We start from the raw sequence: 27,679 nt of genomic DNA, 5'->3' as shown, positions 1-27,679 counted from the left end.
CGATCATAGCTTTTTTGTAGTTTGGTAGATTTTCAAAATCTTTTTCGATGACCCATATTGTGTTGAAAGAATATCTATATAATTCGATGAACATCCATCTGTTCTGAAAATAGTAGACCCAAAGAATTTACAATTTGGTCACTGACTACTGTCCCTCTCATTTGAGTTGGAAACACGTCTAGTATGAACAAATTAAGTGAATATAGAGAAAAGCCCAAAAAAAAAAAATTTTCATTAGTGGTTAAGTGAATATATAGGAAATCCCCTTGTAGTTTCAAAATATACAATCTAACACTTCGTAATTTGAACTAAGCTGAAAAAGCAACGAAATTTATCAAAACTAATGTAGGTAAATGAATTGACAAAAATACCTTATTATATATAAGGGTAAAATGTAAAAAAAAAAAAAAAACTCCCAGTGATTTAATCAACTTATAGGAAAGTTTCTCTATGGTTTCAAAAACTATAATATTCATCAATTCCACAAATAAAAACAGTTGTTCTAATTGGTTAATATCTATATATGAGATAATATCATGATTACAAAATAACTCATAACTCATAAAAACAGTTGATAGTTTTTCGACTTCGACAATTTTACTTTCGTTTTTTGTGGACACTCATGAATTTTATACTGGTATCGTAGGATTTAATTTTGCTATCTACTCGAGAGATTAAAAAAGATATAAGCAACTATTTTGTAAAATTTTCCTTCACTTCACACAAAGAAAATATATTAAAATTCATACTTTAAATCTTTAAAAAGGTCCTATAAGATAATATAGCAAAAATCCAAATTTAGAACTTTTACCATATCCCAAAGTAGTGTGCGTAAGACCGGTGGTTGACTTCTTCTACGCAGCTTATATATTTTCCTGAAATTTTTGAATCAAATCTAGCTTGCACTTTTTTTGGTTGTGTGAGTCGAATATCTTTGTCCACGTCAGCAGCCAAGAGATAGTGGTGGGCTGACAAAATATCTGCACGAACCCAAGAAGCCCAGGGCAAAATGTAGCCTACAATGGAATATTGGATTGGACGCTTCTTTAAATTGGGCCCTGATGCAAGAAGTCAAGGGCTAAATGTATGTAGCCTCTCATGGAATTTATATTGGGCACTCCTTTTAGATGGGTTTTAACGAATTTAACTCAAGGTAGGCGTTGCAGTGCGTATGGTTAATTCCTTAACAGTAACATTCAAAGCTGTAACTAGATCAGATGGGTTTTGAGCTACCGTTCTTGTGGAACAAGAAATCCACCCACAAAAGCCAGGTCTTTTTCTGAGTTGTCTCGCTGAAACCCTGTTTCGTTCGTTGATCCCTCTCCTTTTCCTCAGGCATCACCAACGGACAGACATATCTTCGGAACTTGATTTCAATATCATCTTTTATCAGACGGTAACATCAAGACTGCATCGGGCGGGTGGTGCAGAAGCTTTTCAATTCAAACTATAGTTTGCTGGCGAGAAATTTTCACAACCTTGTAGCAGCTTAGAAATTGGTTAGAGGTAACAAGAAGAATTACAGCTTAGAAATTTTGTTGGTTAGAGGTAACCAGAAGAATTACAGGGAGGGCATATTAAATTTTTTACTTTTACCGCCTCGAGTCTGTGTCGCCCTCCAGTCTCCGTGTATCTCCACGGCCTTAGCTGCGACGGGCAGCATTTTGAGCTTCGAAGTGTTAGCAAACATTAGGGATAGCTGTGAATATACTTGGTGAAACGTGTCGATCATAGTTTGAGTATGAGCGGAGAAAACTTTCTTTTTCCCTGTATCTATCAATTTTCCTCCATCAGCCAAGTGAAGTGACGGATGAGAACAGTTCTAATGGTAACTAAGGCAAGATAGTACAAGAAAAGGGTACAAGAAAAGGGACGTTGATAGATTTGTAACGAGGATAAACTGGTTGGGGGAAATTAAAACTTTCTATTAAAATTTTGACATCTGTACTTTATTACTAGTTTGTAGATGAAGTCGATTAAGAAGTATGACCCTTTTTTTGGCATTTATTGGTCAATTTGCAGGATTTTACTGGAAAAATCCATTTAGATTCAAATGGGTGATAGTCAGTACTCCTTTTCTCTCACCACTTTCAGGTACGAACTTGCTTGCCCTTTTCTGGAAAAATTAACGTTCCTAACTAAGCTTATACTATTTGTTTATGCATGTTTGGTTTTTCCCTATGCAAGTTTCCTTACAGATATTTTAATTTTTAACAGCCCTTCTGGGAAGCTTGTTCAGATTGAACATGCCTTAACTGCAGTTGGGTCTGGTCAAACATCATTGGGGATTAAAGGTAATTCAGGACTTTTAATGTGCTTTTTAGTATTAGTCATCCGTGTGATACAGAGTTTTACAGATTACATGTATACTTGTTTCTCTTCATCATTTCTTAATATATAGTTAATCACTCCGCCATTTAGTGACCTAAGTTTCTGATACGGTTCTCAGTTCACAAGTATAATTACTCGCATAAGGAAAACTGTACATACAAGGCTTAGAGAGCACTGACCTTCATGAAATCAACTCATGTAGTTTTGGTCTAACAATTTTGTATAGAAATATCAGTAGCGTTCTTTTTTGTTTAGCGTTCTTGTGAATTATATTTGTATTGCAAACAATATCTCCATGATGGGTAGCTTGTATCTTCTGGTTGGCTTATAAAGAACAAGTATAGTTGCACCTATTTCCTGTATCCTCTCACACGTCTATACTGGTCATGGCAGCTGCTAATGGTGTTGTTATTGCAACTGAGAAAAAATTACCATCCATCCTGGTCGACGAGACATCTGTAAGTTTTAAGAGTATCTCTTAGGTTGTCCTGAATTTTACTTATGCTTTTTTCTCTTTATAATCCTTTTCGGAGGAAATCATGGAATGCGTGGACATAGCAACTATAACAATTAATCTTGATATGTTCAAATCATAAGTTTTTACCAGAAATAAAGTCCACTTTTGATGCTGTGCAATTCTGTGATTTATTTGTGAAATGGTTATTTACTTTAGCTCAAGCATGTGGCATTGCATTTGGATAGGCAACATGTTTTGCTGTCAGAGTTGGTTACATAAGGTACTGCTGGATTTTGTATTTTGTGGAGAAAGCTTTCTCTTGCTGTTTGCTTGTATGGTCATGTGTGGTTATTTGATTTTTGACACCACACATATTCATTCTGTAGGAACTATTGTACTTATACCACATGAACTTTTTTTTAAAAAAAATCGATGTCATATGCATGCATCTCATTTTCTCATATCAAAGCAATGTTTCCCCTTATCCCAAATGTATTTCACTGAACTATTTCTGTTATTGTCTAGAGCCTTTTCATTTTTATTTTTCAACTTTAATTGTGTTCTTTTCAAGTTGTATTTTGCTTCAGAGTTTCTACTTGATTTTTTTTTTTTAGGTTGGAATTTGAATTCTTTGTATTTTCTAAATTTCCAGATGCTTCTTCACTGAACAATGTCTGAACCCATTTTTGGATTTGGTTGCTTCAGGTACAAAAGATCCAGAATTTGACTCCAAATATTGGAGTTGTATACAGGTATATATTTTATTTATGCTGTGCAATGCAGCATTTCATTCTTTTGTGGTTACTCTATTATATTCGTCTGGTTGTATAGATCAGATCCATGTTCCTTTTGATTTGGTCAACATTTTTTTCCCCATACCACGTGTATATCTTGTGAGTAGCATTTAGCTAGACTGCTAGTTACTCTATTGCAAAAGCACAACAGTAGGGCGGCATACATGGAAATAGCTAAATACAGGGGATATAGGTGTTTCATATATGCCTTTTGGAGTGCTTTACTTTTACCATTACCAGTATTTAGCCCCTTTAACTTTGACCTCGTGTGATCTAAATCAAGCTGTATCTTGATTCCAGTTACGAGAGAAATGAATTTTGGTTGAGTTGGTTTTTGAGTTTTAGCTATGCTCTTATCCAAATGTAGACTGGCAATTGACTACTTGAAGAAACTGTATTGAGTAGGTAGTCTTGTCAGCTTGTCCTATATTCATCTCAAAAGTTGATGGGTTACTTACTTGAAGCATTACTTGTTTTGTGAGCTAGCTTCTCTCCCTCTTTTAGTTTTTGCACCTGCACTTCGACACATATTCTTGTCTCTTTAATGACATTTCACATTCTCTAATATCTGCAGTGGTATGGGCCCTGATTTCCGAGTTCTAGTTCGGAAAAGTAGGAAGCAAGCCGAGCAATATCATCGGCTGTATAAAGTAAGTGATGTCCCTTTGCAGCAATGTTCAAACTTTTCTCTATCTGTTTTCTGAAACTGTGACGTGTTATGATTTGGTGGAATGGTGTAATATTAATTTTAGAAGTTCAGGATTAAACCCTCGGTAAACGGAATTCTGAGCATGATTGAGTTGCTTTTTTCTTCTCTAGAGGGAGTGGTACCATTTTGAGTTCTATTCTGGGAACATGATGTTATACAGCTTTTCTTTTGAGATTGCATTTTTAGCTAAGGGAGGTAGATTATTGATTTTTTAATTTACACTGATTTAATTATAATATTATGTATAAGGCATATACTTGTTTCAAAAAAAAAAAAAACTGGGGATGGCTATTCCAGGTGAAGCCAAGATTAGATTTGATTAAGATGTATTATATATGTAAAATTGGTAACTCTACCTTGGAAGTAGGTTAGCATCTCTTTCGTTAGTGCCTTGGATGTTGCATTCTTGAGAGTCAGAAGAGCTCAGTAGTGCTGCATTCATCGTGGTTGGTTTGCAGTCCATCTGTAATCCTGTTTCAGGATGACTTAAATGATAGGCAGCTACTCATTACCAATTCAATTTGTTGTGTACATTTCTGAAGTTAGAATGATGAAAATGATTGGTCCTTATGCTCCAGTTGCAGCAATGCTGGTGAGATATCTTCATGCCTGAATGCAGCAAATTCACCTTCATTGCTTCTGGAATCTTGTGTTTCATTTAAGATAATGAAATGTTAGTGTTTGCTGCTTACCTTTTCTGCTTTTTGCTGTTGGTTGACAGGAACCAGTTCCAGTTACACAACTTGTCCGGGAAACTGCTACTGTCATGCAGGAATTTACTCAATCAGGGTAATGTGTTTATGCTGTTATCTAACTCAGTTTGTAATTGGTGGTTTCCAGCACTATTGTGTTGTTATTTCACAATAGTACTGCTGTTTCTTTTATAAGTCTAACACTTGAAGTCTAACTTTTTTTTTCGCAACTATATTTGCTTCACCTAGAAAAGGATTTGTATTGATTTCTGTATGTTGCAGAGTGGGCCAACTTATGGAGTGAGTACTCCTATATCACGGTTTCTAATGTTAAGACATGGCAACCTCCGTAGTGGTGGAGCTAGAATAGTTTATATGGTTAAAATCTTAGTCTGACTTTTATGAGGGCAACCAAAGTTTCTTAATTTTCCATGGGAAAATATAGTTTTGTTCTGCCATAAAGGTTGCTGATAATGTTTGAAAAGTGAATCTTTGTGGAGCATGCAAAACATTTATTAAGAAGGCTTCTTTTCCTGAAAGTTGGCTTCTGATTGCATACCACAGGATTTGTGGTGACAGTTAGAGTTGTTTTCATCTCTGAAAACATTTTGCTGAGTCCCGTCTACGGGTGCTTACTGTCATCTTCACAATTTAATCAACCATGGAAGTTAGTACATTGGATTACTAATGTAAAAACGAAAAAAGAAAAGATGGCCTACTTCATTTCTCTGGTAAATATAGATAATCTTACTTGGGTAGACGTTATTTGCAATATTAACATTTCTTTTTCCCAACTGTTGCTTGGTGGAAATATTTAGTAACATAATTTATGATAGAAGCATAAAGCTGAATTGCCAGCATGATTTTCCAGAGGTTCTTGGGAGCTGAATCTGTGGTTCTAATCTTTTCACTATACTTGCCTCATTTGGACCTTTGATATAGATTGTAAATGAGTACCATATTTTTTATCATTCTTATTTTCCCTACTTTTCTTGTAGTGGTGTAAGACCATTTGGTGTTTCACTCTTGGTTGCTGGATATGATGACAAGGGGCCACAACTTTATCAAGTATGTCATCAAATTTCTCCAGTTCTGGTGCTTAGATATTTTGTGGCTTGGCTTAGCTTAAATATGCTGTCACAAATTTTTTGTTTGCCTATCTAAGTGCCATGGGAGTTTTTGATTATTCTTGATATCTCTTTTGCTTTTTGCTTGTGTAGGTGGATCCATCAGGTTCGTACTTCTCATGGAAAGCTTCAGCTATGGGGAAGAATGTTTCTAATGCAAAAACGTTTCTCGAAAAGAGGTGGGTAGTTATCATTTCTGAATTCTAGAACTTCTATTTTATGGCTTATTTTATAGTGATAGTTCGGCACTTTCAACTTTCTGCTCATTTTAGTCTTTGTACTTTTGTAGATTTTATTGATGCATTATCTTTCTTATATCTACATTTTCTTTTCTGGTGAAGTGTGTTTCGAGTTGTAAAATTTCTTTCACATTCTAAAACTACTACCGTTCGAGATAACCTATTGAATGTTCTTGTAATCCTGATTAAGTGGGCTGTCTCTGGGAAATCCCATTTTGTTTGTGGAATTCAGTTACTTTTCAAATGTTATTATTTTCTTTCTTCTTTATCTTTCTGACAAATCTTTCACATGCAGTGGCAACTTTTGACTGCATTTTCTTTGAGAATGAGCTGTGCAGTTCTTCTAATGCAATATAGAAGTGAAATGATTGTAAATTTTGCTTGTTTCTGATGCAGTTTTGATTGCTCACCTTTTGCTAATTGCAACTGGCAAGATGCAATTCTAAGATAACTAAGAATGTGTTTACTTTTTTGGATTAAGTTCGCCACTTAGCTGACTTAAGCCTCTTAAAGATCATTGAGTAGCGTTGATTGTTGAGGTGCTTTTATACAGTTTATTGCACCAATACTGCCGAAAGAACCAATATGACTATTTCATGCAGGTACACGGAGGATATGGAACTTGATGATGCTGTTCACACTGCCATTTTGACCCTCAAAGAGGGGTAAGTATCCACACTTGACCTCAAATCGTTTGTAATAGTTATTTGTTGATTTGAGAAGAGTTGATAACCTCAAATAATTTGTTGAAAGTCTTGAAAGCTTGAGCGAGCATTTTTCAGGTTTTGACCTCCTATTGGCTTTGTGGGTGAAATTACTGATTCGCGTGTCTGCTCATGTTTGAGCTTATATTCAGTATCTTTTTTCCCTTGGTTAAACACTTAGGTTTGTTGGTTGTCCTAAATAAACCTACTTTGCATGTACTTCTCAGGTTTGAAGGACAAATTTCTGGCAAAAACATTGAGATTGGCATTATTGGCAATGACAGAAAATTTAGGCAAGTAACTGATGTTCTCTTTAACAAGCATGCGCATAATTAGGTGGATGATATTTGTTAGTTGATGACTTTTTCATTGAAAGTATCAATCTGCTTGTATGCTTGCAGGGTGCTTTCACCAGCTGAAGTTGATGATTACCTGCAGGAAGTAGAGTAGAGTTTCTTCTGGTGAGGAGATTGGAGATTTTTACATTTGTATCAGAAATAAAGCGTATTCAGTGCTAGAAATTCTGGTGTTTTAACTATTTGGGCTATGACCGTTCTTCCCGGTGGTTCTATTCTAAACCTACCATCTTAAAACGTTGGAAGTGTTAATAACGTCTGCATCATTCACCCTGTGCAAACTTGCAGTATCCTTGGACCATCTGTATCTCATAGTGCATTGGTTATTTGGTCTTAAAATTATTCCGTTGGAGATGTTGAACTTTATGTTCCAGTCTTCTGCATGGGTTCTTGTCATTGGACGCGTCCAGGCTGTTTTAAGGTAGTCTTGCCCATGTGCGATTGGGATTGGTAGCGGGGTGGTTCGAACATGTGGCTTCCATTGTGATTGTGAGGGGATAGGCTGGCGGGCAGACGTAAAGGGGTCAAAATTTTCAAATGATCAGCTGCCTTGTGCGATAGATGCCGCTTGATAACTGCGTGATTTAGGTTGGGAACAATCACCAACGCTTGCGCTATACCATACGGGACCTGTTGGTCAAACAAAGGAAAGGGAAGGTTCTTAATGCAATTGTGACAATGCAGATTTTTAAGCTGCATAATAATGCAAACCATCCCTTTGCCATGCTCTCGTAGTTCGGTTATAACACCGGTTTAATAAGCAAGCGGAAGATCTCGAGTTCAACAATTTTCAACATATTTGTTTTCCTTTTTCTTCACCCAAAATCTATTTGTTAACGTCATGCCATTAAACTCATGCGTAGCTCCGTACAGATACCTGAAGATAGCATCACAAGCAAAGACCACAGAGTATCCTCTTTGGTTGTGTGCTCCTACTAGAAAATCACGTTCGATACAATATTAAACTAACAATTACTGTTGACAATTTGGAATTCATAAACCAAAGGATACACAATAAATGACAAGACTAGTATCCGCAGATCTGCCGAGTCTCGTCATTAGTCATCTAGTCACTGTACAGCAAGAAATTATTTGAACAGAATTTTCACACCAAAATTTAGCATGCCATACATCCATTGATGGACAGCATGCATGCCGTTGCAACTACACATTAAATCACAAGAAGAATCATGCTTATGTTACATGGGAATCTAATTCTACAGCCCGAATATTGTAATTCGCCAGTCTATCTGGGAGATGAGTAAGGTAAGTTACCGTATGGAAAATGCTTTAAAGAATCGTTATGGACAACGGGGCTTCTTCTAGCTCTGGCTGACAAGGATCTCTCAAAACTAGAGCTTCTTGGCACTCGACTCTCTCCTGGACTCCGGGGTGAATAACCAGGTTCAAAGCCACCATATCTGTGAGAATAACTTGACCACGAGGGGCTACCAACCTCACAGCCAGGGGGAGGAGGCTCGTCATCTTCAAAGCTCCTTGACAACCTCTGCTCATGATAATGACCTCTGCTTCCAGAATCTGATGTCCGATTGGATCTGCTGTATGAACGATTTCTAGACATATTTAGATCTGAGGGCCCAGCTGCCCAGCGCATTTCATCTGCATTTTGTGGGATTGGCGCATTTACCCCTGGAAATTCAATGCTCATTTTTCTAGCTGGCTCAGGATGGCTTGAATCAAGAATCTCACCTTCCTCTGTATCTTCCCCATTTTCCTCATCACCAAAGATTGTGATACCCGATGGCTGGTCTTCATTGTCTGGATCTGAAAAACAATGTCAAGATGTCATCATACTGCTTAAGGCTATTCAAAGTTCAATTACTGACCAATAAAACCAACAAATGAAATGCAAAGCCCTTTTTTTTTCACTTCTATAGGCCACAGGATAAAGGCAACTAGGTTCAGAATATGGAGGAGAGATAAGAAAATCGTGTCAATAGGTATCAAAGATGGCATGTCATCTATATAAATAATGAGATTCAGACCATCAAAAGCCGGGTTATCTTCCAACCAATCAAGAAATTGATTTTAAAAAAACTACTAAATAGGAGGACAAAACAGGGCGGAAAAATTGCATTGCTGTTTCTCAATTATAAACTTGAAAAGCACGCAGTTTTATTGGAAGGAAAAAGTCTAATGAGAAATACAGAACACATTCTGAGTGCAACTTCAAAATGTGGAAGATAAACACATGGCTACAAGTTAAAACTAAACAAAACAATTTTTCTTTCATTAAAGACCTCTATATAATAATGACAAGAAAATTTAAAAAATCAAAGACCTTGGAAATGCCTGATTACCTAGATAGCCAGGTGGGTATCCTATTTCTCGCATTCTGTTAAGCCACGGAGGTGGATCAAACTCCTACAGAAATTAGTCACAAAACACTTGATAAGCAATTTTAAACTTGCATGAAACCTAACACTGCAACTTAAAAGGCATCCCCCTAAAAAAAATAATAATAATAATTGCAGTTCGAGATCCGCAAAAAGGAATCCAATTCACCACAATTTAGTTCACATGAAGCATTCTTAAAAGCAGATGGGAAAATCCCAGAAGCTACCATACCCCAAGTCCTAAAAGCTGGCGTGTTTCAGAATCAAGAGTGCCTGGTTTTAGTCCGTCATACTTGCCACCAGGAGAATTCTGATAATATCTAGTTGGGTTACGCGAGCTGGGGTTTTGGTTACGCCTAGATTTATGTTGCTTTCGAGCATTGTTAACAGCAATATTATCACGAGGCTTGGGGCAGTCCTTCAGTGCATGGTTGTATGAACCACAATTGAAACAACGGGAACCTTCCACTACTTCCAATACTCTGCCATGCAAAGGAGAACATTAGATTTTAAAAGGGAAATGGAAAGGGAAAAAGAAAAGCATGAGTGTATGGTTGAACAACATAATATCCATATGTGGGTAATCTGATGGTCACTGAAATGGAGACAACACATGGGACTAAATCATACATATTCAATTTCGAATGAAAAATCCTTTACCCCAAGTTACTTGAACCATCCATTGCAGTTAAAGCTAATGAATATCCACGATCATAAACAGGAACTGAGTTTCCATCAAATGGAATGACTTCCTTGTTCTGCCTGCACCTAGTTTCATTCTCCATCCAAAAAGACTACATTGAAAACAGAATTTCTAAAATAAGTTGACAGAACATGGTATTAAAGAAATTTGCCAAAGTGCATTTAACTCATCTAGACAATGGAAAATCCAAATCCAGATCACATTCTGCATTTATTCAGAGGAACATAATAAGAAGCTAAATTATTAATCCAGAAATAGCCTTATATCGTATTAGATTATCAAGACATGCAAGCGATCGCAATTTCTCAACACAAATCTGAAGATATGAATACACAGGAGCCAACATTAAGTACAGTCCTATACTCCAACTCTGTGGATTTTTTTCCCTTCTTTTTGGTTTGAGAAACTAGATAGAAAATTGCATAAGACTAGCATTTTAAACTGCACCAAGAACAGGAAACAGTGGAGAGTCCTAAACTAACTCTAATTAAACAAAGAGCAGTTGATTTCTATCTTTCACTAGCTAACATTCTGTAGATATTTTACTGAAAGTTAAAAAAACCAGCAAGCATTGTGATAAAATATGGCTTATAATTTAGCAATCCCTCGACTAATGAGCTGATTCACCCATCCAGCCCTTCTTTTGACCTGAGAACTATTATCAACTTTGACATTTATTAGATCATTGGTGTGCTAACAAGGTTCTTTTTAAGCTTGTTCAAAGATGTTGAGATACATAATTTCTGTTGCTTGCGCCCCCCCCCCCCCCTCTGTTTATCAGCTCCCACAATGAGGCAGGCAGACATTTATAACTTTTGGAATGCACAAGCTGAATGGCACAGGTAACTCATTTTGCATTAAGTAAAATAGATGAAGATCTTTAATTTAGTATCAACTGAAAACCAACAAAGGAACATGTCTAAAGGGAAAGCAAATATACCACTGCAGAATGCTTATCTACACCAACTTGAAGAGCCGGGAAATATGTATCTTCACCAGATTCTAGAACTTGGCTTGATTCCTGAGTTGATAGAGTAGCACTTTAGCACTTGGGATAGTATGTGCAAAAAGGCAAACATATCTGTTATAGAAAAGAAAATTTGGTTCCAATACCAATCAAGTAGAGTCAAGAATTGGACCCTAAGAGCAATGATCTAACAAACATTCTTATTAAGACAATCTTGAATAATTGTTCCTTTTCCTTGTCGGAATGCAAATTATGTTAAAACAGTTAGCAGCCCCAGCACTTCTTATTACATTACTTAGAGCTCACTATGTTCTGGCTATCAACATCAACCAAAATTTGTTTTATAGGCTCTACTAACTTTACTAGGGATAAAAGCATCTTGCCAATGGTAAAAAGCATTTCTTCTTGTTAAGGCAGGACATAACACTAAAGTAAGAACAATACATAATACTAAGCTAATCACAAAAAGAAAGACACAAGAACCATTAAGCAAACAGGAGGCTTAAAAATGAGCACACAAGCAAATAGCAACTAATATAATCTATTCAAGATGAATGAAAGTTACTTTTGATGAAGAGCAATGCTGAGCGTGCCACTGTGACCACTGCTGTAATAGCTCCTCAAGCTTTCTTTTACTATCTCTGGATAAATTAAGCGAGATCAGCAATCAAGCAATGGAAGAATTGTTTTAGAAATAGTCAACCATATAGAATTTGAATAACAAGGTTCCATACCTTGTCAAGGACTTATAGGTGACCTGTACTGAAGGTTGCTGCTCGTCAACAGTAGCTCGGGATCTCTTAGCACCAGATAACACTGGAAGGAAAAATTAAGGGAAACAAAGCATTAGGAACCTATAGAATAAACTCATTGAAAGCTGGAAACTCAAGAGCTTATCAATACTAGAGGCAAAGTAGCATTGTCTTTTGGATCCAGAATTTCAAGTCTTTTGCAGGTTAGATTCATTGTTTGAGTTGAAAAGGAAAAATGATGACATGGGATAGAATCGCACCAATCTCATGACTACTAACAGCAAAACCATCTTTGTTGTGATTGTTGAGAAAGCTTTCATCTTTCAGAGCAAGACTACCATTACCAGCATGCCTTACAGGACTTAAGCAGGTGGCTGCTACAGTTTCAGTCAGTTCAAAACTAACTTCCAAGCTGGATGGGTTATCATGCATTGTTTTATCATTTTCAGTAGCCAGCAGAAGTTGATCATCTCCATCAGCGGTGTCACCTGAGTGCCCAAGGATCTCTCCAATTTCCTTGACTTCTTCAACCTCAAGCTTTCCAGATTGACAATCCACTTTACCAGGCTCACATCTGTAATCATTATCTTCACTTCCATCTCCAGGGCTATTAGCAGGAAGGCTGATAATATCCTCAGTCTCCATTATTAGAAACCGTTTTCTTGGGAATTCAAGTTAAAGAAGCAATTATGCTGCATCATTATACTCAACCAATTAGTTCACAACATCTTTGTGAAACATTTCAAGAAAATCTTGAATTAGAACCTCAAAATTAATTTTGAGAAAGACATAATCCAAGTATGCAGAAGTACATGCATATCAAAAATGATACTCAGCAAACGGACAGCCCAGGCCAAAGTAGAATCAGAAACCTAGATATAGTGGACTCATCAGAAAAGATTGTTTGAGTTACCAACTACACTAGCAAGAAGCTAGCAACAAAAAATTTGCAAGTTCTTCACACCAATTACACGTTGAGTTACCAAGGTTGACTACATTGACTAGCTCAAACATAGCTACTTTATCATCCTTTCTTGCTTAAGACAAAGAAAAACAAAGGTTGACGATATTGCAAAAAGAGTTTGACTTTGTGAATGCTTTGGTGTTTTAGATCAGATTTTGCAGGTCAGATAATAATGCGCCTCCTAGCTGAAGTCCCCTTTCCATGTGCCCGTCGATAAGCACATGGAACAGTAATGTTGGGGAAAAGGTTGTGGTACACATGTTTCACTCATCTTCTACAAAAATCAGCAACAAGCATCCATAAATTCCCAGTTTTAACAATACTAATATGCTCATCAACAGACCAATAGATACAAAATAAGAGATAAAATCCTTTAGTGAGTAAGACATTAACAAACAAATCACCAACGGAAAACCCTAAAAACACAAATTAACAAATCAATGATCAGAAATCAGATGCCAAACACTGACAGCCGTAGTCCAGCAGCAAAAATTTACATAAATTCTTTATTAACACTAACAGATGGATTAGGGTTTCGTAATTGCATCATTACTTTCGTAATTGGCTTCGAAATGTAGATCTAATGATTAAAAAAAAGAAGAAAAAGGGGAGCTGCAATTGGGTTTTTTACTTACCCGGGATAATGATGCAAAATTGGAGGTCTTCAAAAGTCCAAAATCGGTGAATTTTTTCCCTCCTAATAAATTGAGTTGGAAGAATTAAAGAATATAATCGAAAGAGAGAGACATTAATCGGTCTTCCTCCAGTCCAAGATTGAAGAGACTTGAAGGAGAGATCATTTTAGATTCCAAAAAACCAAAGCCTTTTAGATTTTTTTTTTTTAAATTTAATTTTGGGGTACGAACGCGTTTTGGAATCTCAAATCTGTATTCGAGTACTGGGCTGGGCTTCTGTTGGACGCAGCCCGTTCATCTTAGGAAAATCATGGTCGCAGACCCGTAGCTAAAAGCCGTACCTTTGCTTTTTCAGATTCTTAAGCATTAAATACAAGGAAAATATTATACGGTGGGGACTTGCAAATTCTGATTTATAATATAAAACTATCCAATTTCACCTTCCTTTTTTGTGTGTTTACCAAAACATAGCACTTGGCTGTGAAGTTTTTGTTGTGGATATTTATACAGGGGAAAATTTAGTCACGAGTGACTAGATTATAAGTGGACGAAGAACTAGTATAAATCCTATTTTGATAATTCAGTTCAGCACTTAAATTTAATGGATTCAGATCTTAATATATTCGAATTGTTTAATAACAAAAAATTGATCATTTTAATTAATTAAGTGATACTGAATTTCTTAAGTAAAATTTATTTTTAAAATTAAGTGATATGCTATTCATTTATTATTAAAGGTGATATGTACTCAAATATAATACTTAACAATTCAACAATTTAATGGATTTAGACTTCAGATTTCAGACTTTAATTTCATCAAATACACCCTAAGTCACTCTTTTTTTTTTTTTTTTTTTTTAAATTTGGCTTTCATAACCTATTACTTCATTTCAAAGCCTATAGTTTCATTCATACAGTCTTTTTTTTGGAACATACTGGTAAATACAGGATTTTAAGTAGGACAAACTGTTGAATATAATAACCACTTCAGTAAAATTATAGTATCTCTAACAAATTAACAATCACGGTAAGCTGCATCTACTCTACGGTAAGTTGCACGGAAGAAGAGCTTTTAAATCTCTCCTAATCCATCACATCTAACTACTCTAGTAATGGTTGGTTCTCCTTGTGTTTAATCTAGTCAATTAGATATATGAGCTGCCTTTTATTTTTTTTCCCCTTTCTTTCTGGATAACAAATTACTAGCATATTTCAAGAAATTCATTCTGGGTGGCAAAACCAGCCTTCTTGACCGAGTTGTCCTCTGTTGATCATAATTGGAGTTTACGGTCTCTATGATGAATATCTGATGGAAAATCGGCAACAAACACTGAGAATGATCGTCTTGAGAACGTTAGTCTGACTACATTGGAGGTATCTTTGGTTCTAAGCACAAAAAGCTCCAGCTTCTAATCTAGTGAAGGCAGGGCCCTCCTCCTTATGCTCATGCCACCAATCTGTGCAGTTTTGTTCTGTCCCTCGTCAGTTTTTCCATCTTCTTCTATTTCATTGAATGAATGTTCACTAAACACACGATCAGGAAATCCGCTTGAGCTTGAAGCTAAGATTGATGGACTTATCCGGTGATCCTCTTCATAAATCTCATTATCACTTGAACTCTGTACTTCAACAGGTGCTTTTCCCTTACCCTTGACTGTTGAATCTTTTTCTTCAGGCAAATCCTCGTCAGCCCCAAATTCCGTGCTGCCACCTGACGAGGTATCAGTATCACTGAATGTGTGAAAGATGGTCACACTTGCTTCTTTCGTTGCACCCTGGAAAGAATAGCTCCTTGCTTTCCCATTAGACAAAGGGAGGACAGGTTTTGGTTGCAAACCAGCTCCATCCCTTCCCAAACTATATGTTGTTGAGAGCTTCCTTTGGATGCCTTCCCTTTCTTTTACCAAAACGCTCAGTTGTTCCAGCACTTCATTGGGTACAGCTTCCTCTGCAGCTTTCTGCTCAAGTTCTGTAATGCTCCTATCAAATGCTTTCTTCTGGAGCCTAAGAGAATGCTGGATTGAAAAGGCACAAATATGTTACCGCAAAAAGCGAAAGTAGTGAAGGTGCAAGATGTGGAGGCCAATTGTGTATTTGTCCGCCTCAGCAACGGGTGCTTGGAGGGGGGCCTCCCCAGGATTCGAACTCCGGTCCTTTTGGGGTAAGGGTCTTGGGGTTGAAACCCTGATACCACTTGAGCTAGTAGGGGGACCTCCCCAGGATTCGAACCCTGGTCCTTTTGGGGTAAGGGTCTTGGGGTCGAAGTCTTGGTACCACTTGAGCTAGGGAGGCCCCCCTCCAAGCACCCGTTGCTGAGGCGGACAAATACACAATTGACCTCCACACAAGATATTTCTAAGTTTTTAATTTTGTGCCAATGACAATAATTTTTCTAAAGGACAGCTGTGCTTTAGGCTGGATATTTCCCAACAAAAGTTGGGGAGTCTTTTTTGGTTAATATCTCTCATAATATGGACTAAAGAAAGAGAGTAGCGACTTTAACCACTACTGCTACTGTAATCTTGCCTTGCGAGCAAAAAGTTTTCCCCTGCGAAGAAAGGAATTCACTTACTCTCTTCTCCAGGAATTTTCCAAGACCTTGACTTTGAAGCTTCCTTTTCTTCCAAAATACGCAGCAATATCGTACCAGTGCTGCTAGTGTAAGCATTATTGTAGTTTCAAGCAACAAAAGTAACATAATCGTCTTCTCATTGCCTGAGAAAAGGAAAACGCAGGCAGTTTAAGCTATTTGAATTGTCGATATCGCTAAAATATTCGGAAATCACCTGCATAGATGCTGATGTTCTTGGCACTAGCTTGTGAGCAGCTGGAGGCGAACTTCTGACCTGGAAAGGTAAAAGTGAATTTCTAACCGTGACCAAGAACATCATTGAATGCAACAACTATCATCACATATTCGATATTTCCTCCAAGTTGTGAGAATAACAATTAATTGGTGCAGTGAGAGATCATTACGTGTGGTGCGACAGGGCAATGAGTTTCCAATACCTGCATCAAAACCAAAAAATAGATGTTCACATTTCAAATTGAGCTAGGTTATATGAGAACAAATGGTTACAAGCAAGAATTCCATAAAAAATTAGGGAACCAGTGCTCGACTTCCAACTTCAAACTTGAGGGTAGAGGGATAAACCTGACAATCTACTGATCTAAGGGAAAAATTAGTGATAATTGGAAAATGGAGTGATTCTTTTTAAGATATCTTGAACTGATGTAACCTCTACGGTCTTAATTCAAAAGAAATAGTATATTCTTTTCACCGAGGAAATCTGTTGTTGCCATAATAGAGACTCAGGTGTTTGGGAACCATGATTCCAAGGCTCAAAAGGGCTTCATTCAACTTGTCTACTCTATTAATAACTGGTTAGTTCCAAAAAGATCATCTCTCCCCACTCAATGCGGGTGCCTTCAAAGTGCGGGTGTTTGAAGGAACCCAACTGAAAATATAATTCTGCAGTTTCAACTTTCAACCACCACATTTATAGACTGTGTCCCTAAAACTAATCAAAAAGAAAATCAATGATCTAAAGCTCACTTGAAGCTGCAAAGAAATAGAGAATGATACTCTCATCCAGCTTGAATTGCTGCAAATCACTCTGAGAGAGCTTGTGTGAAAATTGACCTGTGACAGCAATCAACAACAGATATAGCAATTAACATTAGAAGCTCAGCAAGTCAGAAAAAGAATCCCATCTCAAATTGAAAGGTGAATAACTGCAAAGAGAATGTATCCTGTTTACTAGGCCTAGATTCCAATGTTTAGGACCTGTTAGAAACAATTAACTTGAAATTAACCAACAAGTGTTAGGGTGAGAACTCCCGTGCACAAACAAAAAGATTACCTGGAGGGTAGCTCTCGAACCAGTCAACGGCACCGGTAGCTGGAACAATTCTTGTAAACAGAACACTTTTTGGTTTTGAGGCTGAGATGAAATTATAATCTCCAATCGTGTGGCCAACTTTTCCCTCCATCTCTGTCTGAGACACATAAACTCCATACCGGATGATATTTATATACATTAATATTATACATAATATTATGTATAATATACAATATTATGATAGGACTAACTTGGATGATGAAACTTGGATTTGCCACTTCAGGAAATTTCTTAAGTGAGCCTGTTGGTGAAAATGAGTACAAGAATCCATCCAGTGAGCCGATGGATATCCAGCCTGTGAATTGTTGAAGTAACAATAAGTAATTTTATCGGCATAGTGCTAAAAGTACTGCTAGCTGGTTCATATCTGCATCTTTAACACAGCAGAATACACAATGATGATATCACATCAGCATCTTCTAAGCGGTGATGAAGCAATCAATAGCAGTAACTTCAGATTTACTCCCTAACATGTGAACACCAACTGCATACTTCAAAAATAGCCTTCGAAAGCACTAGTTCCACCAGTATATCTTCAAACTTCTTGTTAATTGTTAAGTTCTCAAAATATAATTGAAATTCTTCTCACAAACTGTTTCAGAATGTGCTGTCAGTGCTTTTGAGAGGAAAACTGGAATCTATAGTACAATTTTTAGAGCCTGAATTGTAGTCTTTTAGCATTTAATTGCTACTAAGTTATATGCATGAAATTTACATTACCATTGGAATCAACAGCCGGTGCATAATCTTCTGAGCTTAGAGGCCCAGTGCTTCCCTGCCACAGAATACTTCCCGTGTAAACATCTAGTGCCAGCAGTAGAGCTCGATCAGGGAGAGTAACATACAAGAGGCCATTGTTTGCAGGGGTGACTGTAAATCTCGTGTCAAATGAACTAAGATCCTGGATCCATTTGAAATGAGGACTGCGTACTGATAATGCATACAGCTCTCCTTCAGTATTTGAGATCTGCAAGGTAACAACAGATTGGAGTGAAAATCCTGTGTACATTAAGCATCCACAATCCTTTGCCTTGTGTGAAAATCTAGTCAAATTTAATGTCATAAATTGAACAAAGGAAGAGGTTCAGTCAATATCTACTGAATGTAGTTATATTCAACCAATAACTAAAATAATTTGGAAGAGACATTTCCAGAGGAATTGTTTCCCTGGTCAGTGAAAGCAGCAAGACATGTAAAACTATTCAGCCAGAGAATTAAAATCAGAGTCATGAGAGCACGATTACTTGGTTCTTCACGAGTGAAATTTGCCTTTTTACAGAGGTTTTGGACAAAAGCAAGCCTATCTTAACTAATATAGCCGCTGGATGATTAAGAACGCTCATAAGGATCCCTGAATCTTACATATATATTAGCTTCACAATGATCAATCACGGGGTTAGATGAAAAGTAACAGTCTGAAATGTTTTTCCTACAACCTTGGCGATATCCGTGTTGATAAAGTACAGGGCCAGCAGTCCAGAGTAGTTGTCCCTGCAATCTATATGCAAAAAGCCCCCTGTTTCTGACATTGATGATAACACATGAACTTGATACGCTTACAGCAAGGCCAATAATTTCCCCCGGTTCTGGGCCAAAGAACTCTTGTACAGTAGAATAAGGATCATTATTCAAAGGATTGATTTTTAGAACTCTGTTTTCTGCAACCAAATATATCTGCCAACAAAAGGGCGTCTAATATCAATACATAATGGACATACCCCAAAAAAAAAAAAGGCCACATACACACATACATATCACGTTTGAAAGCAATGCAATGTGCCGGAGGAAACTCATATTACACAAGTTTGAAAATTTGTAGGCACTTGAAGGCTGATATTCTGTCCATAACATCTAAAAAAGGAACAAAAGCAAAACAATTGAGTCGTATGTTGCGCAAAAAATCTTGCCTTTCTTGAACCACCGTGCTCTGGAGCTATATGCGAATTGCATGAGTAGTTGAGAGTTACTGTCCAAGCAATGGAACCATTTTTATGGAAAGAATAGAATGTTTTCTCCGAACAGGCGTATACCCGCCCGTCATCCCCTATCAATGGTTTGGCAAGCCTGCGAGCAGGTTTCTTGAGGGGCTCTTGTGCTGGGGAAAATAAGAAAAGAAAAATGGGGAATGAAATGTAAAACCAACAGTGCATTCGAGAAAAGTATCGAGCCAGTTTAAAGTCAGAACACTTCCTAAATGACGACATTATCATTAACGAGAATTCTGGAGGGATGAAGAGGAGGAGGACCTGTGAATGACTGTGGCGAAACCGGGAATTTCTGAAATTGCTCATAGGACACAACCAAGGCAGATCCAATAGACACGACTACTAGCATCAGAGGCAATTGAGCCTGCAAAGACATCCTCCACTTACAAAACACGCAATTTGGCAATTTGAAACAGAGGAGACGACCATGTATTGCTTTAACGGCCCCAACAGTGGCGGGAGAAAACTGCTACTCGGACCGCGTTTGGCATCGTATTTTTTTGCCATCAATTTTTTGTTTTGTTTAATTTTTTTTTGATTAAATAAAAAATTTTAAATTCAAAACCTTCTACTACTTATAATCCGCCCTATCATTTCACATCATTTAAACTAAATTTATTGCATTTGGCAATCCCTCTTGCCTTATTATTCAGCCCAACTTCCCCAACAAGTTAACAAGTTTGCCATCATTCAAACTAGATATGATTTACTGCATTGGACGATTGCCATCATTTAAGCTAGGTTTATTGCATTTGACCATTGGATGGATGTGCTACAATGATATTATCTTGTAGTAGTTTTTCCCTTCCAATTTTTTTTTTTTTTTTTTTTATAAAGATATTGGGCAGCAGGGTACTTGCTTTCCTCCTTTCTTTTAATTTTTAATTTTTTTCCCTTTTAGATTTTTTGAAAAAAGAACAAAATAAAAGGCTAAACAAATAAATGACCTCACGTTCAGGAGGTACAACAATTCTGCAAGTGTAAATCTCCATTATAAGGGCAGTCTTCTGAAGTTCATACAAGAATGAATGTATATATATATATATATATATTTCTCCTACAGTTTCTATTGGACGGTTCATACCGAATGCCGCGATGTCAAGCCCAAAAAAGAAAAATAAAAAATAAATTTAAAGAAAGCAGATGCATAGTAGAATATCCGCGAACGATCATCAATACCTAGAAATGGACATTAACAAATGAAAGTTAAAAGCATTGATCATCGTCCTAGCCTTTTAAAATGGGAGCCAACTCCAACAGAAATTTGAGGAGGAAGCCACTTTCTTCTCAGTCACGCAGACATGAAGAAGGTCTGCTAGAATGCAGCCGGAAGGATTAAAAGGGGCTGACAATGCGCGCCAACTTCAACAAAATCTCAGGAACAAGCCGTCTCCTTGGACGTGCCGCAGCATCCTTAGCAAGAGCTTCTGTGTCATCGGCGTGTATAAAGGCAACCACATAGTCAAACAGTTCATCTTTACCACCTCTGAGAGGATCCTGTATGTTGAGACACACAATCAGGCTGCGATAGGAAATGCCGCCATTTCACTACTGTAGAATTGTTTCATTATGCTAATTCCACTGTTCAGACAATATGACACAAAACATTTGAAGTAGTAAATGAACATATTATTGTTTTGTTTGAGACTCAAATCCCTATATTTTCTGAAAGCTAGCCTTTTTGATCTTCAAGCAACTGTAGTTTCACTTAGGCTTTTCTTATTTCTTTCCTCATGTCTTGTTAGTAGCTTCAGTTGAGATTAGCTAAAAACCAGTTTCTACTTATTGATGACTTTCATTTACTATTTCCAATCTTTTAACTTTCCTCCAAAATCACAACCTGAACCCTAGAATCATCCACAGCTTAATTTTCATTGATTGGTCAGAGAAACCGAAAGGCTCCTATAACCAAAAAGCTGGAAAACATACACAATTAAACAGAAGATAGTTCCACCCATGAATATGTTACACAAAGTCCTTGCCCACTCATGATATACATTCTATTCCATCCTGTCCACTTTTTGACTGCTATCATGATCTATAAATCACACTAACTAAATGAACATGAACAGATGATAAGATCAATCTCAGATATCACATACCTGGAGAAACAAATCGGTATGTGTTTTTCCATCGTATAAAATCAACTCAGCCTGAGCCCCAACTCTCTTAAGAGCATCTACAAATGCTTTACTGCAGAGGCAAACAAATTAATCCAGATACACTGAACTCAACTTATTAAGAACTGTTACTCCACTGTGGTTCAATATTCTTGGCTACATTATACTACTGCAAAAATTTCACATCAATGGCAAGAATTAAAAAGATCAAGCAGCAGAACTTCTATGCAAGGTTTTTCGCACAAATTCCTTCAATGGGCACCCAAAAATCATGTTAACCGCCTCAAGTTCTATCAACACTAAATAATTAAGGGGTAAGAGACTATAACTGGGCAAACCAAGAGCTCCTTTGAAGAGAGGATATTATTAAAAGAATTAGCATTATCACCAGTTGACTTACACCAGAGGAAATATGTACTTCTAACACTCCTTTTCTAGAATGATTTATTTATTATTTCATCAATTAGTAAGCTGTTGCTTCAGAAGGATGCACATATCGTGTTTAAAAAACCAAAGACAGTTTACTGCTATTTAAAAAAGGTAACAAACCTTGCATCTGATGGTATGGAACTATCTGAAGTGCCATGAAAAAGGAATATCTGGGGCAGTATAGAGACTACATCTTTTGAGCTCAAGACCTGAACAAGAATTTCAGGTGAAAATTGTTTCAAGGATTGCTCCCCCTCCATTATACTGCAAATTTGAAAACACCAAATATCAACTTTACAGAGCAAGAGAGGTGATAACTAAAATATAAGTACTTTTACACACCATTTAAGACATATCACTTAAACAAACCTCAGAAAGATGGAGCGGTACAGGCCTCGAGAATGGAAATGGTCAACTAAGTTGGGTAGATTGTACCTGTCAACACAATACCAAACATCATGCATACAATGATAACAGTAATGCCAACTAGCTAAAGGAGAAAAAGTGTACGTACATGTGTGTTAAAAAGATTTAAATTGTTTGTATTAGAGAGAGAGAGACTAAAAAAAGTAACCAAAACAAGGATTTAGAAACCAAAATATGATATCAGCATCTACATTTATGGGGAAGTAGGGAGGCAGATGTTGTTTGGCCCATAAATATGATGAATGATGCTTACCCCCCTGATAAGCCAAAATAAGCTTTCATCTGGGAGACAGACCATGCAACGTCCTCTCCTCTAGATTCTTTGAATGCCTGATCCATAAGAGCACATGCAGTTATATGTGCACCAGCTGATTGGCCCATTAGATAAATCCTGAACAGAAAGGTAATGCACATGAGATGTAAGATGAGAAAAAAGACATAGGCAACTAAAAGAACTCATCTGTAATTGCAACCAAAGAAACTTATAAATAGACAAATAACCTGTTTGGATCACCCCCATAACCACTGATATTGTTGCAAACAAAAGCTATTCCTTGAGAAACATCTTTAACCATATCACTGATTGTCCCCTGAGGAAAATTTCTGCACGCAGGACAGAAATGTGATGAACATTAAGTAACAGTATTGTTTATAACTGCTATCGGCCTGAATTACAGATAAACCATAGAAACAGAACATAGGTATGTACGAATGATAAAGAAAGACACTAAAATAGAAGTTCATAAGAGGTATTGATATGTTTGAAAAACTACTAATTGGGAAGCATAAGTTGTGAGCCCAGAGGCACAATAATAGTAATGCAGAAAGTACACATTGGAAAATCAACCATAAATACTTGTCCAGTTCTTCAAATGCATAAAGATTTGGTTCCTTAATGGATATAATTCTTGCATAAAAATATTTTAAACAATTAATTCAGGGGTAAAAGTATCTATCCTGCACTATGCATGAAGCTTCAGGTAAGTAAATTACCTATAATCCAGGGATGCTACAATGATGTCTCTTTCAGCTAATTGCTGCCCTAGGAGAGAACCCCATGCTTTGTATCTGCATGCATAAAATAAGGATAAAAATGCCTTCTTTTGGCCAATTAAAAATTATAGCTTTACCAATGAACAAACTATCAACATGTAGGGTATGCAAAGGGGCCCTTTTTTCTTTCACTTAGCCATCTTCAACATACAGGAAGATAAAGGTCGTGAACTCTGATAAGCCTCAATGTACCTTACTGATATTTTAAAAAAAAAAAGATAATAAAAGAATTAGGCCACTTGATCCGGTGACTAGATTTCATGAAGAATTGCCCTGATCGCTATGCCTATCGCCAAAAAATGGTCCATCTCTGTGCATAGGCAGCTCTGATCTCAAGTCTCAATTATGGTAATTCTAAATTCCATATTTTCAGCCTTACATAAATATAGAGGGCACAGATGTAATAGATATAAAAGAAAGAATATAGAAACTATAGAAGGTAGAGCTTGGCAGGGAATAAAGAAACAATATATACAAAGAGCAAAAGTTAGAGAATCCTTACTCACCCTATGATCCAGGCTCCACCAGTCACAAATATCACAACAGGTTTTTTGCAATCTTGTCTTGGAGGCAGATGTAGATCCAGCCTGTGAAATGTTGGCATCTTAATGGGCATGGTTTGATACTTTGGATCAGAAAATATAGCAAACAAGTTCGAACATGTGCATTATTACCTGTTTCTTGGTTGATCTCCATAAATGACACTTCGACGAACTTGGCTTGAAAAGTAATAATAAAATACAACTGCAAAGTAAGGACATAAGTTATACTTCTCTTAGTTCACAACTACGTCCCCTTATCTCAGATTGAACTGTGCACATCCTATTCATGGAACTATAAACACTTTCTATGCAATTCTGCTAGCAGTAGAAACATGTGGCCCCAGTCAATGAAGAGAAACACCATGGAGGTTCCAGATAACTCTTTTTGAGCTTAAATCATTCATTGAACAAGAAATAAAAGAGAAGAACCTTTCATGTGATGCAGTATACACCAAAATACATACATACATACCTACACACATATATATAGACATGTGTATGAATATATATGTATATATGTATATATGTGAGTGTGTGCGTGTATATTTTGGCCTGTACAATTTTTAACAGTCATCAATAGTTAATGATCTTATATATCTATAAAGAATTCAAAATTCATGTCATTTTTTAATTTTAAATTACTGATAAGCATAAGGGGGTGATGAGTTTGCTCAAGCACTTTGCACCTGAAAACAGAAAAAGGAGACACGAGTGTGTCATAGGAAACAAGTGTCTGTGCGGGGTGCACTTCATAGTTACCTTGGAGAAATCCTGGCATGAGTAACATGGCATAAATCCCAAGAGCTATGAGTCTCATGATCCACCGGTAGCCCACCCTGTATAAAACATATGATCAGAAACAATATAGAAACCAGCATCAAATTTTATAGTATAGATTACCAGAAAATCATCTGGTTAAAACGGATATAGAGTTTTCAGGCCTGCAATATTCATATTAGAAATGATTTGAGAACACCAATGAACAAGTTGCTTTTCCAAAATGAAATACGCGTTTGCTTTCTCTGTGAAATAAATCCCAACACTATGTAAAATTATACAAGGGACCTCTCCAGTATGCAAACACCAATTTACCACCTCTTACATATATCCTGTACTATTTAGTTCAACTCAGTTGTGTCTAATATATATATATATATATATATATATATATATATATATATATATATATATATATATATATATATAACCTAAGAGGAATTAGTTTTTCAAAAGCAAATACGAAATCTGCGACGCTCCCGATAGGCATGCATCTAGAACTTTAAGTAGCAGTACGATTTTGTTTAACCATATCAACTGATTTTTCTGGACAAGCGCTAAAAGTATTGAAGAAGTCATACACATTTCTTTCGATAGTTTAGTCCATTTTCAGCTACGTAACTTCGACACACTTTCTCCTCTATCATTGCGTTCCTCAATCAAATTGCATCCATCTATTTGGCATCTCGTCCTGCTTCAAACTACCAAGTGTTTCAGTTATCAATTACTGCTGATACAAACTCGTGAAAAGACTTGAATTGTCGCATAGGTGTACCAGAAATCCCAAAGTCCCCAATCTTACATCGCAAAAAAGCATCATCTTCTTAAACTCTCCAAATACGACAAAGCCTTCGAAAGCGTTCGCATCTAACACGATGACACATTTCGAAAATCGGCTGCTCTCGAACTACTATAAAAGACAAGTAGATTGGGGGAAAAAAAGGAAAAAAAATCAACAAGGGCTATCTTCTAGCTATCAGGAGAGGGAAAACGAGGAAGAATTGAGAAAGTGGATACTAGTCATACAATAGTCAGCCGGAGAAGCGGGTAAGCTTACCCGAGGTAAGAAAGAAGCTTGAAGCTGAGGGTGGTGAGCAGATAAGTCTCGGCGGCGGCGTGGCGCATTTCACGGCTAAAGGATTGTTGACGCGCTGGCGCTGACAAGGGCTTCTTTATGGGTCTCCGCCTGGGGTGGAGGTGGTCGAGGGTAGAAGAGGTGGAACCAGTAGGAGAACACAGGGGCTCAATCTCCATTTGCTTTATAGCATCGCAAGACTTGCTTGAGGGAAGACTGGCAGAGGTGGTGGCCATGATCCTGATCCTGGGCGACTATATTACACTTCTACTATAATTCGGGGGTTGCAGAACGTGATCCTTGTTCTTTTTTCTTGTGTCTGTGGATCTGTGAAAATTACTAGTTTATAAAGGAAGAGTCGCTTGGCTTGCACGAGTTGCCTTTTCTCTGGCGTCAGACAGAGAAGCAGAGAGAGTTGCTTGGAGTAAACAACGCAGTGCAGAATGTTATGTGGGGACTCGGAGCATTCACAAGTGCTTCTGCAGCGGCGTCAGGATCAAGCAATCAAATTATCATTCATTCACGTAATAAATAATGCCGCCCAGCGGGGAGGGGAGGGGGTGGATTGCTGTGCTGTCTGCATTTGTCTTCGCAGGTTTCTTTGTCCGATGGATGGTGCCTGCTTATGACAAGAAAACAACTGCTCTGCTCTGCTGGTAACTACGCTCCTCCTTCTTGGCGACTACTCGACGTAGAAGAAGAGGGGTAAAAAAGAAAAGAAAAGAAAAGAAAAGAAAAGAAAGGAAGGAAAAGGAAGTGAAAAAGGGTAAAAGGACGCGTTTTGCAGAGGTTGAGTTGAGACTGGCAATGGTCCAATTGAATTTGAAGGTAGTGCATCCCCTCACGCTTCGTGCTATTATTATTGCTTTTCTCATTCACACTACTCTCTCTGTTTGCCACCACCACTGCCGCTCGACATCGTACGTAATTGTTCAATTCAAACACTTTCACCTATTTATCTTACGTGTATGTATTAAATTAAATTGAAATCAACACAGCACATTTTTTTATAAAAATTTTAAAAAATAACAGGACCATCGTATATTTTATCATACTTCAAATTATTGTTAGATAAATTTTAAATTTTAATTGTGTTACAATTTTTTTTTATTTTTTTCAATTTACCCTTTTTTTAATTTTTTTTTATTTCAATAACGTCACCACCACCGTATATATAACATAGGTATTCACACTCGTTACTAAAAAAACACGAAGAGGATAATAAGGGGTCGGTGAAACCCCACGCGGCGCCCTTCGTGGAAGCAAGCAGAAGTTACGCTTGGGATTCACCCATCACCATCTCAGAATTATATGGAACACATGTAATTAGTGTGGTTGCGTTTACGTCACCGCCACCAGAACACAATCCTTAATCGCTTTTTTCCGTTGATTCCCCAAATGGCTAAGCAGAGACATGTGTGCAGTGTCCAATTTGGTCCAACGAACGAGGCAACGCCACCACACTAATTTGGTCCCATGCTGATAAAGACAAGGCAACCGCCATTCTAGCTTCGTGCAGTTTACTTGTCATAACTGCCATTCCTCGTCCCTTTTAAAGTGCACTATGTAGGAACTCGATCAAC

The 27,679-nt window shown here is 37.2% G+C and overlaps 4 protein-coding genes across 6 annotated transcripts; 1 reads left to right on the top strand and 3 right to left on the bottom strand.

Annotated features, from left to right (window-relative positions):
- Positions 1-1,133: 1,133 nt before the first annotated feature.
- LOC113698757 (proteasome subunit alpha type-2-A) lies at positions 1,134-7,775 on the top strand. 3 transcript variants are annotated; one of them, XM_027218691.2, is made up of 13 exons: positions 1,134-1,271; positions 1,336-1,506; positions 2,023-2,094; positions 2,218-2,294; positions 2,725-2,789; positions 3,494-3,540; positions 4,157-4,232; positions 5,013-5,080; positions 5,982-6,051; positions 6,204-6,289; positions 6,952-7,014; positions 7,281-7,346; positions 7,455-7,775. In XM_027218691.2, the coding sequence occupies exons 3-13, from the start codon at positions 2,054-2,056 to the stop codon at positions 7,501-7,503; spliced, it is 708 nt and encodes a 235-aa protein (XP_027074492.1). In that variant the 5' UTR covers positions 1,134-1,271; positions 1,336-1,506; positions 2,023-2,053; the 3' UTR covers positions 7,504-7,775. The 3 variants fall into 3 exon arrangements, with proteins under 3 accessions (XP_027074492.1, XP_071913270.1, XP_071913271.1); XM_072057169.1 differs by having other exon boundaries at positions 1,137-1,153; XM_072057170.1 differs by lacking the exons at positions 1,134-1,271; positions 1,336-1,506 and adding an exon at positions 1,883-1,903.
- Positions 7,776-8,369: 594 nt separating this feature from the next.
- On the bottom strand, positions 8,370-13,927 carry LOC113698756 (uncharacterized). The gene is made up of 9 exons (XM_027218690.2): positions 13,788-13,927; positions 12,449-12,880; positions 12,171-12,252; positions 12,002-12,077; positions 11,410-11,490; positions 10,427-10,560; positions 9,999-10,248; positions 9,731-9,794; positions 8,370-9,194 (listed from the first exon to the last, which is right to left on the bottom strand). The coding sequence occupies exons 2-9, from the start codon at positions 12,831-12,833 to the stop codon at positions 8,656-8,658; spliced, it is 1,611 nt and encodes a 536-aa protein (XP_027074491.2). The 5' UTR covers positions 12,834-12,880; positions 13,788-13,927; the 3' UTR covers positions 8,370-8,655.
- A 1,091-nt stretch (positions 13,928-15,018) lies between these two features.
- On the bottom strand, positions 15,019-19,483 carry LOC113697828 (protein GAMETE EXPRESSED 3-like). The gene is made up of 10 exons (XM_027217418.2): positions 19,448-19,483; positions 19,052-19,363; positions 18,410-18,656; positions 17,870-17,984; positions 17,651-17,823; positions 17,344-17,430; positions 16,764-16,796; positions 16,574-16,633; positions 16,360-16,502; positions 15,019-15,802 (listed from the first exon to the last, which is right to left on the bottom strand). The coding sequence occupies exons 1-10, from the start codon at positions 19,481-19,483 to the stop codon at positions 15,197-15,199; spliced, it is 1,812 nt and encodes a 603-aa protein (XP_027073219.2). The 3' UTR covers positions 15,019-15,196.
- A 1,161-nt stretch (positions 19,484-20,644) lies between these two features.
- Positions 20,645-26,937, bottom strand: LOC140010379 (probable isoprenylcysteine alpha-carbonyl methylesterase ICMEL2). The gene is made up of 11 exons (XM_072057168.1): positions 26,079-26,937; positions 25,004-25,080; positions 24,377-24,446; positions 24,209-24,289; positions 23,643-23,717; positions 23,151-23,252; positions 22,903-23,040; positions 22,593-22,658; positions 22,344-22,487; positions 21,777-21,867; positions 20,645-21,171 (listed from the first exon to the last, which is right to left on the bottom strand). Exons 1-11 carry the CDS (start codon positions 26,330-26,332, stop codon positions 21,010-21,012), a joined length of 1,260 nt encoding a protein of 419 aa, XP_071913269.1. The 5' UTR covers positions 26,333-26,937; the 3' UTR covers positions 20,645-21,009.
- Between the last annotated feature and the right edge of the window lie 742 nt (positions 26,938-27,679).

This window comes from Coffea arabica, chromosome 7c, assembly GCF_036785885.1.
Source record: "Coffea arabica cultivar ET-39 chromosome 7c, Coffea Arabica ET-39 HiFi, whole genome shotgun sequence".
Taxonomy (NCBI): domain Eukaryota; kingdom Viridiplantae; phylum Streptophyta; class Magnoliopsida; order Gentianales; family Rubiaceae; genus Coffea; species Coffea arabica.
This window is presented reverse-complemented; position numbering and strand designations above follow the sequence as displayed.